The sequence below is a fragment of the Macaca mulatta genome, chromosome 17 (assembly GCF_049350105.2).
Source record: "Macaca mulatta isolate MMU2019108-1 chromosome 17, T2T-MMU8v2.0, whole genome shotgun sequence".
NCBI classification, from domain to species: Eukaryota; Metazoa; Chordata; class Mammalia; order Primates; family Cercopithecidae; genus Macaca; species Macaca mulatta.
The window spans coordinates 2,514,602-2,528,671 of record NC_133422.1 but is presented as its reverse complement, the minus strand read 5'-3'; the positions used below and the strand labels follow the sequence as shown (position 1 = coordinate 2,528,671).

Below are 14,070 nucleotides of genomic sequence, written 5' to 3'. Positions count from 1 at the left end.
CTAATTGAGGGAAAAGGAGAAGGTGGCGATGAACTAAGACTGGCCATGAGTCGGTAATTGTGGAAGTCCAGCTCTATGTACATGGAGACTCATCATTTTAGTCTCTCTAATTTTATATATATATGAATTTTTCATAAGAAAAAGCTAAAAAAAGACAAATATCATGGTTTCATTACCTCAACTAATAGTACAGTCACTCCTTCCATTCCGATTAATATATTTTTGTGAGGTACCTGTTTGAGCTATGACAGTCATCAAAAACTAATGTATAAATTAACTCAGCATAATACCAAACCTTGTATCTCATAAAACCTAAATCAGTATTTTCCAAGTTAATGAAGCCAATTTAATCACATAGACCTCACTAAAATACTAACAGTTTTAGAACAAAACATTCATTGCATCTTTAATAATAAAAATACAATTTTATTTTGTAAATACTAGTTCATCTTTACATCACCATTTACATTCTTACTATGCGGCTTTTAACATTTAGTTGTAAATGTGTAGATTTAAGAAATAAACATACATAAATGGGGGGTTACATACCTTTAAAAGTTTTCAGCATAGAGGGCACAGGTTAATGTGTGAGAGCACAGCCCGTCCCCGGGAAGCTGTATCCTATTTGTCCTTGCTGTCATCAACGTGTGGTTCCATGCCTGGCACACATTTCACATTCGATACAGTTTGTCAACTAAGGAGAAAAAAAAGACACTTTGGAGTGGCATACAATAAGAATTTTAGAAGTGTAAAAATAAACTGAAACCCACCTCCTCATTTTCCAACAGGGAGACAGAGGCTTAGGAAGGGTAAATCACAGAGCTAATGGATGTATGGTGAAAGAAATGTTTTAGGAAGGTTAATCTAACATAGACCTGTAGGATGCTTCAGAGAAGAAAAAGACGAAGCAAAGGCACACGTTAAGAGATAGCCACAATCATTATAGTGCAAGGTAATGGGAGCTGCACTGGGAGGGAGGGAAGGTAATGAGATGCAGAGGAGGATCTGAAAGACACACAAAACGCTCCTCTGGGCACTGCTTTCTCACTGTCAGTAAGATTTCACTTTAACCTATTTCCACACATGCTGGTATCAATCATGATACCCAGATATTTTTACTCATGGCCCCAAACTGCACAAAAACACATAATTAGCAGTTCTTTTGACTCATCTGGGGCCTCTGAGAGTGATTCATACCCTCCGCTACACAATTATCCACCATAAATATAGTTCAACCTCTGTCTATTCCAAGCAATGGTTCTTTATAATATCCATTCGTATGCTTTTTACTTCATCCCTATAGGAGTCCCACCTCTTTAACTATTCTTTTGAGATCTCCCATATTTTTTCTCCTCCACCTAAGATAATCTGTCTCAGTGCACATTATTCTGGAATAGAGCAGTAAACAATCTTTCAGAATCCAATGGCAATTTTTGTTTTTCTCCTCCACACGTGCTAAGATCAAAATGTGTTCAAGTTAATAATTTCTCTTAAAATGGAAATATGAAGGAGTAAATATCTTCAGTGAGAAAAACTAGTTGACCTCTTTTGTTCAAGACCAGTAACCCAGAGGGAATCGAAGTTTTGATTGTCAGTAAAAAGGAAAATAATTTGAAGAAGCGTGTGGATAGTGGCTAAGAAAGGCCAGGATAAAGTCTGGGCAAGCAGAAGAAATACATTGGTGAAGCATCTGAGATTCAGAAGAGGAGCTCAGCCTCAAGGTGGGTGGGGACGCTGGAATGGGTGGGTGGGGAAGCAAGAATACCCCAGTGACAAATGTACAGAGGGACAAGGGGGCTGCCAACTGTTCCATAGACTGGAGATCATTGTGTGGCCCCTGCCTGGCCCCCAAGACACTCCAAGCCAGTCCCCAGCTAGCCCTTCTGCTCCAAGCCTGTCAGCACACACTGTATGCAGCCTTCCCCAGGCTTTCACCCTACCTCAGACCCCAGCAAGTTCCAGATCAAGTCTTCTCTCTTCCCTAGATGCTTTTCTGCCTGTGCCAGCACACTACACCCTTGCCTCTCTGTACAGGATAACCGTCAGAGACAATTGTTTTGAAATTCAAGCCTAGCATCTCCAGTGAAAATAAAGCTCGTTAAGAGCAGTGTTTCTGACATACCATTTTTGTTCTTCCTTCAGAAAAAAGAGCAGGAGTATATGAATTAAGAATGATACTTTAAAACAATCAGTATTTCCATCCTGGTTTTGTCCAGCTATTTAAAACAGTATACAATGTACAGCTTTAGAAGCAGCCTCTTATTTGAGGGTTGGTTTATAAACTGCATGGTTGAAAATACATCCCAGCCCAGGACTTTACAGCTGATGATCAAGAAATGAACAAAGCCGGAGCCCAAAAAGACCAATATAGTCAATGTCCTTGGACAAATGTCAGCAGCTGCCAAGGAAGATTTCATACTTAGAATGGTTATTCGACTAGAGATTAGTTCTATTATAAGAATTTGTTTCCTCTGCATAAGAAAAGTTTGAATACATTAAATAAGTGAGAGTTCTAGATGCCTGGGGACATAATGAAAGTTTTAAAAATAACTAATTACACTGTTTTCCAAGTGGCTTCAAAGATTTTCAGCAAAATAAAAAGAAGTTTTGTTTTTAAAATAAAGTACACCAAAGGAATAACATACTTCTGTATTTCGGATGGCTAAAGCTTAGAAATATGAACCCCAGAGTTTCATTTGTGCCATTTATTTATTCACTTATATACTCACTCATTGAATGTCTATTACATGCTGGGCATTGTGCTAGGTGCTAGAGAAGCAGGGAAAAGGAAGACATCTCACCCACAAGGATGTCAAATTGTGGGAGAAAGACATTGTTCTTAAATATGCCACGTTTTAATAGGAATCTAAACTTATCTTGGGCTTGAGGCAATAACTGAGTAATAGATGCCAGGTTTCATAAAATACCTAGAGGAACTGTGTGAATTAGGCAGTTAGAATTATACAAGCAAAGACTGTGGTTTCTGGAAATCAAGAATAAGCTACAAGATAAGACATCCAGGGTGTCCAAACATATCCTAGAAGTCCTATAATCACCAGGAAACAAGCTAGATGCCAATAGTCCAGAAAAGCAGGACATGTGCCAAGAGCTACCAGAGTTAGCAGAGGTGAAAGACAGTCCAGAGGTTGACAAAGTCAGGCTAGATTCGAAAAAGCAGGAAAGTCTCGGCTTAAGATGGGCTAGTGATCTAGAATCATGGACATTCAGTCAAGCTCATTTGTGTTCACAGGGCAGAAGTAAACCAAACCTTGACCACAGTAAACGCGTATCTGTCATAAGCCTACCACGTGCCAGGCATTTGGCTAGTCACTTTATATAAAATATCTCATTTAGCTCCCCCACCCCAAACTGTAAGAGGGTTGTTCACAGATGAGAAAATTGAGACTCAAAGAGATGAAATACCTTACCCCAAATAGCAATGATCACCTGCCGAACCGTGAGTTATTTACAAATGAGAAAATGGAGACTCAGAAAGATTAAATAATTTGCCCCAAACCACAGTGATCATCCTGGTAGAGCTAGGATTCAAACCTTGAGGTCTGGCTCACAAGTCTGTGAAGTGAGGCTTATCTCTCTACTACCTGCCTGGGAAAGCACACTGAAAGTGAGTCCAGAAGCTGAGGGAAAAGTGAGGAACCTCTGGCTGCAGATGAATGTAGACAAGCCAGCTAAGAGAAAGGGAGCAAGGATTAAGGGCAGATAATAACAAAGTGATCCACGGGACTTCCATTGAATGATCAAATTAGATTTCATGTGACAGGTTTTTGTTTTTGTTTCTTGAAGTTTTGTTTTGTGCAAAATTTCAAGACAGCAGTGATTATGTGATTAGGTGTCTTGGCCCCTTTGATGTTGGCTCCGTTACTGCATGCCCAACTAAAGCTTCTAACAGCTGGGGACATTTCAGAGGCTGAACAAAGAGTTTATTAAAGAGAGTTACTCAGGAAAAGTGAAGACGAAAGAATGGAAGATTGGAGGCTGTTAAATAAAACCAAGTAGTCTGCCTCAGCTACACCACGTATCACCAACGGAACAGCCAGGACTAAGCCTGCACCAGGGAAAACCTCTGGGTCCCTGCTGATAGACACATGGGGCTGGTGTGCGGCTCTGTCTCCATGACTTTTAGTTCTAGGTAGGATGCGCGCTACTATCAAACCCTCTGTTGAAACTGAATTTAAATTCAACATTAGCAAATAGTGAGTGACTGAAATAACGAGAATGCCTTGTCTGAGAGTTCTTTTAGCAGAAATTAAAGAATAGTCAAGACTATGAGCATAGGAAGACATGAACACAGATGCAGAAGAGGCTATTTCAAAAAACGTTTCACAGTTTCACAAGATGAAAAAATGAAAAGGAGAAAGAAACCTGCCCACACAACCGAGGGCACTATCTTGTTTTGGACTAGGAAGCCATATTATACTGTCTTCCTACTCTTCCTATCATCCCATCTCCACAGCCTTAGAAGGCAGCCCCGGAACCAAAGGCCACCTCCCGCGGTTCCGAGCGTCGCCTCAGCAGCCGCACCCACGGCGCAGGCTCGGTAGGCGGGGCTGAAGCCTGTCGAATGTCGCGAGAGTTCCCAGCGCTGGCGGTGGCGCCAAGAGACAAGCGCCGTGTAGCTGCGCTTCCGCAAAGATGGCGGCGGCTGCGGGGAGCTGCGCTCGGCTGGCGGCTTGGGGCGGAAGACTGCGACGGGGGCTCGCTGCCAGCCGACGGGCTCTGCCGAGTCCCGGCCCCTTGGCTGCGGCAGTGGCCGGCGCCGCCCTGGCAGGAGTAGGAGCGGCCTGGCACCACAGCCGCGTGAATGTCGCGGCGCGCGACGGCAGCCTCACAGTCTCAGCACAGGTACTGGACGAACTCCTTCTGCTATAGCCCCAGTCAAGCTCCTCCCTCCCCTGACGCCCTTGGCGGGGAGTGGTTTGGCGCTGGGCTGCTGTCCCGGAGCCGTGGGTGGGGGCGCCGCTGCGGGTCGGGGCGTCCTGCGACTGGTGGGACTCGCTCCTTCCTGGACTGGCCCCCGCCCTGAGCCCCCGAGGGCCTTCGATGCCGGTGACGGGAGATTCCGCCTCCCTTGGGAGAACCCCGCGGACGCTGAACACCACAACCCGCAAACTGGCCGCACTAATTTCGTGGCGATGAGTGTGGGCGGGTCTTAATTCAAGCCTCCTAATTCAGAATCTCACTGCGCCTCGCCCCTTCCTCCTCTATGGTCTTTGAAGTGGCGTTCACATCCACAGGTGTTTTGCGTCCAGTTACCCCGCTGGGATCTACCTTTGTTAACCTTTGTAAGTTTTACGACCTCCTCTTTGCATAGCATGAAGAAGTTCTGTCGATTGCTTTTTTAAGTCACGAAGGTGTCAGCCATAAAAATTAACCAGTTGATTTCCAGATTTTATTATCAACTTTAAGGAACATTATTGCATGATTATAAACCTTAATATCTTAGTGGACCATTATAAGTTCTAAGCAAAAATTGCTCCTAAAACCTCCATCTATTAAAGATAAGAGTCGGCCGGGCGCAGTGGCACACGCCTTTAACCGCAGGACTTCGGGAGTCCGAGGCGGGTGGATCACCTGGGGTCAGGAGTTCGAGACCAGCCTGGCCAACATGGTGAAACCGCCCCGCCTCCCCACGTCTCTATTAAAAATACAAAAAAATTAGCTGGGCATGGTGGCGGGAGGCTGAAGTGGGAGAACCGCTTGGGCCCGGGAGGCGGAGGTTGCAGTGAGCAGAGATCAACCCATTGCACTCCAGTCTGAGCTACAAGAGCGAAACTCCGTCTCAAAAAAAAAAAAACAGGCCGGGCGCGGTGGCTCACGCCTGTAATCCCAGCACTTTGGGAGGCTGAGGCAGGCGGATCACAAGGTCAGGAGATCGAGACCACGGTGAAACCCCGTCTCTACTAAAAATACAAAAAATTAGCCGGGCGTGGTTGTGGGCGCCTGTAGTCCCAGCTACTCGGGAGGCTGAGGCAGGAGAATGGCGTGAACCCGGGAGGCGGAGCTTGCAGTGAGCCGAGATCGCGCCACTGCACTCCAGCCTGGGCTGGGCGACAGAGCGAGACTCCGTCTCAAAAAAAAAAAAAAAAAAAAAAAAAAAAAAAAACAACAGATTCAAGTTCCCTGTTTCAAGATAAATAATGTAACGCATTTGAAAATTTGAATGAGTGGTACTTTAAAATTTTTGTAGACCTAATAAGTTTTTACGTATGAGCTTTTTTGAAAATTGAAAGTAGTGTTTTATTATTTTCTTTTTTAGATTTACATTATGCCTTTCTAGCGAAAAACTCAAGGAACATTCAGATACAACAAAAAAGAGAGGAAAGAAGGCCTTATGAATTAAAATTAAGTATTGGCAAGTGATATTCCTTATTTGTATTAATAACAAATTATTATAATATAAATTATATTAATGTAAACATAATAGATATAATGGAAAGGTCTATCATCTAGTGTTTTTATAGCATTTTTGTGAATCTTGTACCAAGGAGTTCAGTGTATTCATCGTTAGTTTCTCTCTCTCTCCCCTTGATTCATCCTGTTTTTAAGACCCTTAGATTAATCTTCTGTGGAGTATCACTTTAACCACACAGTGTACCCTTCTTCAGAAACCATTAGTGTCTCATTTTGCTGACAGTAAAATGCACTTTTTTTTTTTTCTGAGACGGAGCCTCCTCTCTCTGTCGCCAGGCTGAAGTGCAGTGGCGCGATCCCGACTCACTGCAACCTCTGACTCCCCAATTCAAGTGATTCTCCTGCCTCAGTCTCGCGAGTAGCTAGGATTACAAGCATAGGCCACCACGTCCAGCTATTTATTTTTATTTTTTTGTATTTTTAATAGCGCCGGGGTTTCACCATGTTGGCCAGGATGGTCTCGATCTCCTGACCTCATGATCCGCCCGCCTTGGCCTCCCGAAGTGTTGGTATTACAGGCGTGAACCACCGGGCCCGGCCAAAATGCACATATTAAAACTTTGTCCTTCAGAGCCCTTTGAGTCACACTCTGACCTGACACTACTCAGGCACCGTCCCACTAAAGTGATTCACTCACTATCCCTAGAACAAGACTTAAATACCACTCACCCCCCAGCAGCAATTTGTAGACTCTTGATTTCACTTACACATCTAACTGGTTTTTTTCTGGCCCACTTCTAGTCTTTCTCCTTTTAAATCCCTAACTTGACTCTGAAAACTTCACACTAGTGTAGTTATTTTGGATTCTCTTCCCAACTCTCAGTTCTCCTTCCCTGCAGCTTTGTAAGTTTAATCTTAGCTAAAGTAATACAGAAACGATTTTATTATCAATTGTTTAATAAAGTCTGTTGGCATAGCATTTGCCTGATCTACTGTTGGACCGAGACAGTGGTTCTCATCCTTTTGCCACCACGGTGGACATTCCTTTCAGCATCAGTGGCTGAATACAGTAAGGATTGAGAGGACTCGTAGCTTGAAAACTTTGCCTTCACCTCAGTGATTTTGATACATTTCCCTAAGATTTGGGCCTGTTAATTCTCCTCTGCCACCACTACTTTGGGGACAGGTGTGCATAGTTGAACTAGATACATACTAGAATTTTGATTTGTGATGAATCTTCCATCGCCATACAGTTTTATGCATTAATACGATTATGTTGGTATTCCAAGTTGGTAAAGTCTTCCTGACGTGCCCCTATAATGATAGTGAACACGTCTGGCTGGGCGCGGTGGCTCACGCCTGTAATCCCAGCAGTTTTGGAGGCCGAGGCGGGCGGATCACGAGGTCAGGAGATCGAGACCATCCTGGCCAATACAGTGAAACCTCATCTCTACTAAGAATACAAAAAATCAGCCGGGCGTGGTTGTGGGCGCCTGTATTCCCAGCTGCTCGGGAGGCTGAGGCAGGAGAATGGCGTGAACTCGGGAGGTGGAGCTTGCAGTGAGCTGAGATCCGGCCACTGCACTCCAGCCTGGGCGACAGAGCGAGACTCTGACTCAAAAAAAAAATAATAATAATAATAGTGAATATGCCGTTCATTTTCAGTCGTTATACTAAGTGCTTTTTTCCAATAAAAATATAAATTTATGTTAATGAAGTCCTACACTTTTCTAGTTCGCATTGTGACCAACAGCCTGCATTTTTGAGGGTCAGTCAGGAATTAAGGGTAGAGTTTCATGTCGTGAAACAGTAGATAAATTGAGACCTTCCTTTTTTCTTTACTTTCTTCCTTTCACAAGTATTGAAATCTTACTCGGTCCTTGACAATATGCCAGGAGCAGGGACTGGAGACACAGTGTGTGTGCTTACAGTTTAATGGGGAAGGGCAGTTTTAATACAGTGTGATCAGTGCTGTGGTCGGGTTAGATGCTGGGTGCTGTGGAAGCATAGTGGAGGAGTATTTCACACAGTCTTGGTTTCCTGAAGGAATCATGTGTAGGTTGACACCTGGAGGGTGATTGCAAGTTTGCTAGGCAAAGAGAAGGGGAAGAGTTTCGTTGGCAAAGGAAATAGCTTTACAGAGGTCTGAAAGTAAGAGTTTGACTCAGCAGAGTAAGAGCTGCGAAAGATGGGGTTCAAAACTGGGTTTGAGCAGTGGCTGGGAATCAGATCATTAAGTGTCTCATAAGCCATGTGACGTTAATTTTTATCTTGAGGACAGCAGGAAGCCGTTGCAGGATTTCTTAACCCTCATGGAGCCCCATATGTCCATGCATAGAATTTAGGGGATCTGTGAACTTAGGAAAAATACTACATTTTTGTTTTCATTGACAAAATTTCATTGACAAAAATTTTGTTTCATTTTTGTTTTCATAAATTGTTTAATGTTTTCTTCAATTCATTTAATGAATGTAGGGAACAAGCCATAGTAATATTACAGTAACTGCCTTTGTCATCAACAGAAATCTCAGATATTTTCCTACTATATTAGAGTTGTTATGAGTATTTCAGAGTATCACTTCTTCAAAATGAAAGTGCTTTTTAAAACTGCCACCATATCAATTTAATGCGTAAATAAGTCCATGTAATACTGTATCACAAATTTGTTTGTGACCTTTGGAAAGAGTATTGGGACTTTAGTAAAGAGAGTGAATTGAAAATTAGATTTAGGGAGCTGTTGCAGTAATTCAGGAGAGAGTTGATGATAGCTAAATTAGTGGATGAATTTAAAATACATTTAAAAGATAAATTAGTAAAGACTCTGAATTGCAAGTCTATGTATTGTATTGTTACACCTGGCCAACAAAATAGTGCCTCCAACAAAGAAATTCTTAGTGGAACTTGTTTTAGATCATGTCAGCACATCAGTTACTTCTATGTAAACTGCTGCTTTTGAAATAACATTTGAAAACTTTTTTAAGCTTTTAGTATTACTCCCATTACAATGTTATATTTGATTCAGACATGTAAAATCAGAAACCATAGGAGGAGATAGATTTATTCTCTTGTTCCAGTCCATTCTGCTGTAAAAGGATAGCTGCATTCTTAAGCCTTGATACATTTTATGAAATTATAAAAAGTTATTTCAATGGAGAAAGGAGGTTTAGGAACAAGAGAGTTTTAGAGTTGCAAGGGTGAAAGTATTTCTTTCCTGTAGGAATTTAAATAATAAGTGTTATGGCAGTGGTCCTCAACCTTTTTGGCACCAGGGACTAGTTTCATGGAAGACAATTTTTCCACTGACGGAGATGGGGGTGGTTGCGGGATGTAACGGCTGCACCTCAGATCATCAGGCATTAGTTCGATTCTCGTAGGAGTGCAGCTCACAATAGGTTTTGCACTCCTGTCAGAATCTAATGCTACTGATCTGACAGGAGGGGGAGCTCCTGCGGTAAGCTCTTTTCACCCACCACGGACCTTCTGTTGTGTGGTCTGGTTCCTAACAGACCATGGACCCTTACTGGTCCATGGCCCATGGGTTGGGGACCCCTGTGTTGTGGTTACTATTGTATTTTGTTATTAGAAGCTAGAATCATATATTGGCAAATCCGAACTGATTAAAACAAACCTCCATTTCACTAAGTAGATATTCAACAGTAGATGATGAGACTAAAAGTAAAGCTTTCTGAATCATTACTTCTTTTTGTTTGTTTGTTTTTGGAGATGGAATCTTGCTCAGTCACTCAGGCTGGAATGCAGTGGTGCAATCTCGGCTCACTGCAACCTCCGCCTCCCGGGTTCAAGCAATTCTCCTGTCTCAGCGTCCCGAGTAGCTGGGACTACAGGTGCATGCCACCACGCCCAGCTAATTTTTGTATTTTTAGTAGAGATGGGGTTTCACCATATGGGTCAGGCTGGTCTCGAACTCTTCACCTCAGTTGATCCATCCACCTCAGCTTCCCAGAGTGCTGGGATTACAGGCATGAGCCACCGCACCTGGTACCATTACTATTTTAAGTCATTGTAATAATGCCCTAAACTGGGGAAGAAAAGTAAAAACAGCAGAGCCAAAGTAAAATACAATATAGTTCACAGTTGACAACAGTGATGTTTTATTTGTTATTATTCACTTGTTAATTGCATGAATATTTCATTTACTCCCTAAATTTTCTTTCCAAATTATGCATAATATTGGTTAGTTTAGGTTTTTTTTTACTTCATAACAGATTTTGTTGTTGCTGTTTGCTTTTCAATAGAAAATTTTTCCACTACTGTTTGAAAAGTAAAATTATTTTGCATAACATTGTCTATAATGCTGTATTTTTTATTCTAAATAAATACAAATTCTTTATACAAATTCATTGATATTTCTTGAATATGTTTATTTACATTCATATTTATAAATACATAAAACTCTCCTCTGTTATAATTTTTTTTTCTTTCATAGTGCTTATCGCTGTTTGAAATTTTTTTTTAATTATTATTATTGTTATTATTTTGAGACAGAGTCTCGCTCTGTCACCCAGGCTGGAGCGCGCGATCTCACTTGGCTCACTGCAAGTTCCACCTCCCGGGTTCATGCCATTCTCCTGCCTCAGCCTCCTGAGTAGCTGGGACTACAGGTGCTGGCCACCACGTCCAGCTATTTTTTTTGTATTTTTAGTAGAGACAGGGTTTCACTGTGTTAGCCAGGATGGTCTCGATCTCCTGATCTTGTGATCTTCCCGTCTCGGTCCCCCAAAGTGCTGGGATTACAGGCGTGAGCCACCGCACCCGACCCTGACATTTTTTTATATGCTTGTTTATTTTGTCTTCCCTTGCTAGAATGGCCTCTTGTCTTTTTCATCTCTGTATTCTTAGTACCTAGAATAATCACAGTCACATAATGGCACATCGTCAATGTTTATCTAGGGTGAATGAACTGAAATGCATTAGATAACAAAGTGACCTTCTCTAACTTTGGTTTGATTGGCGTTTATAGAAATATTAGACAACCGATATCTAGAAGTGGTTAGAATCAGCTAAGTTATAACTGTCCCAGATATATTCAGTTACACACTTAGAGCCATGGAGACATGTCATGCCATATTCCCCTTAGAAAACGTAAGTAAATAAGAGACTTTGCTCTTACTTGCTGTGTCCCAAGGGCCTAGAAAAAAGTCTGGCACATAGTAGGTGCAGTAAATATTTATTGAATGGGTGAATTAATTGATGACATCTATAATGTTTTAATAATAGATATACCTTTGTCCCTGAAGTTTAAAGATGGGCCCATTTAACCTGTTACTACATATAAGATTGCATTTTTAATATATATTATTAACATTTATATTTGTCTTTATATAGCAGGCTTTTGTCCTTTGCTATCACATTAAAATATCAAATATTCATTTTAGAATTTAAGTAAAATTATATTTTCATTTCAGTTATTGAGACGCTTCAACTGGTAAACCTCAAGCCAATTAAATTAGTTTTAAATTTGGAAAATAATCCTGACATGGCAAAAACCAACTATATTAATAAACTATTTCTACATCTTAGTTGAGTGCATGTTACACATTTTACACCAACTGAAGATATAACAAGCTCTGTATCTTAACAATTGGCTGAAAATCCTGTTAGCAAGAGAATGGCTTTGGTTTACATACTCTGTGTTTGAGGTAGAGAGTAAGCCCTGTAAGAACCTGAATGTGAGGCCGGGCGCAGTGGCTCATGCCTGTAATCCCAGCATTTTGGGAGGCCGAGGCGGGTGTATCGCTTGAGGTCAGGGGCTCAAGACCAGCCTGGCCAACGTGACAAAACCCCATCTCTACCAAAAATACAAAAATTAGCCAGGCATCGTGGTGTGTGCCTGTAGTCCCAGTTACTTGGAAGGCTGAGGCAGGAGAATCACACTGCACTCTAGCCTGGGTGACAGAGCCAGACTCTGTCTCCAAAAAACAAAAAAAACAAAAAAAAAGAACCTGAATGTGGCTGACTTAGGCTTCAGGGGTGAGAGAAAGCTACTTTGCATAATACAAGCAGAAGAATTTGGAGCATATAAGGGAAATGTGGGGGGAAGTGAGTACTAAGAGTAGAGATGGAGGGAGAAGGAAGGACAGGATTGGAAAGGCATTAGTCTTAAGATCTCTCTAGTCTTAAGAAACTCTGTAGTCTTAAGATGTCCCCTTCTTTCATCCCATCATAAGTAAAGTCTAGCAAATGCACAAGTGCTTGGATAGAGTTGCACAAGGCTCCTGTGGTTTTAAGCAGAAGTAGCGCTGGATGGAAGTGATAAAAGAGGAGACATGGAGAATGTAAGTACCTCCACTGCCCCAGTTCTTAGCAACAGTCCTGGAAGGATTTTGAATATTCCTAGATTGTAAAATTACAGGTAGGATTGATCTCTGTCAGAATCCAATAAGGAGACAGAAGTCAAACCAGTAATCTGAAGAAGGAAATTTAATGTAAAAAAGTAGTAGAAGGTAATTGACTACTAAGGGAGTAATACTCACAGAGGTACAGAAGTAGCAGGTGTCAAAAAGTAGCTCCTGCCTCTAGGCTGAAGAAGAGTGGACCGTGAAGGAACTAAAGACTTAGGAGAGGTATCCTCCTCCACCCCAAAGCGGAGATTCAGCCTTTTTCAAGAGGCTGTGCCTATCACAAGAGTATAAAGCCTGCTGCAGCTGAAGAAGCTTGTCACATGGTGACACAGCACCTGACAAGAATAAGTACACCCATTAATGGCTGTGGGGGAAGTAAGAATTGAGGCTATTATTCCTTTCCATTTACGAAAAGACTTTTCTAGCCATCCTGTAAAGGGGTCATTTACCCCGAGTTGCTGGCTAACTCATTGGACAGAGCAGTCAGACCTTGCAATGCCTTTGTTATAGTTCCATTAGGGGCAGTGTTGTTTGGGACAAAGGTGTAACATTGAGTTTTAATCATGATGCAAACTCCTCCTCTTTTTGCTAATATCATGTCTAAGGCTATCTGATTTTCCGAAGCCATCTGGCTAGTAGCCCTTAATTGTTCAGCTATTCCTTTAATAGCATTTTTAGTGTAGTTAATAAATTGCTGTTGGTTGTAGTAGATGTGGGTTATCTAATCTACATTTTTATTGTTACCTATCAAATAGTGACATAAATCCTGCAGCTATTTGATTTTGGGCTTTAAATTGATCTGGAATTCCCTGTGGGATTCTAATTGTGTCTAAATAGATCTAAGAGTCTAAAGACCCATAAGGGGCTTCTCTCACTTTACGATGTCTTATTTTTCCTTCCTGTGGTTGACGAAATGCCAGAGTGAAAGGGATAGCCAGTTGGACTAAAGCACAAGTGCCACTCCAGTTATTCAGCAGAGTGCCCAGTAAAGGTCCACCACAATACCACCACAAATCCGCTCAAGGATGAACAAGGGCTGACTGATTGATAAGCTCTTGAAAATTCTTAAGCTCACTGCATCCCTTCAGGTCTCCAAAGAACGCTAAGTTTCCTCCCTGTCATGAGAGACATGAAGTGAACTTAGTGTTGGGAGATGGAAGCTGGAGGGCCCTTGGGGGCTGACCCACAAGGTGCCGGACTTCGGAATATAGCAGAGAGAGAGCTTGGCATGACTTATTACTCCCGGCTATAGAATCCTGGAAAAGAACTACCATGCCGCCCACACCTGGTCAACTGGAGGACCACCTTAGTGGAAAGGGGACAGTTTGGGCCTCTG

General features: G+C 42.1%; 1 protein-coding gene across 4 annotated transcripts in view; it reads left to right on the top strand.

Annotated features, from left to right (window-relative positions):
* The first annotated feature begins 4,633 nt into the window (after positions 1-4,633).
* Positions 4,634-14,070, top strand: part of MICU2 (mitochondrial calcium uptake 2) — a 107,249-nt gene continuing 97,812 nt past the window's right edge. For all 4 annotated transcript variants that reach the window (XM_077973769.1, XM_015120729.3, XM_001089388.5 and 1 more), the window contains exon 1: positions 4,634-4,863. In XM_077973769.1, the coding sequence (XP_077829895.1) occupies positions 4,654-4,863 (210 nt within the window). In that variant the 5' untranslated portion in view covers positions 4,634-4,653. The remainder of the gene's footprint in view (positions 4,864-14,070) is intronic.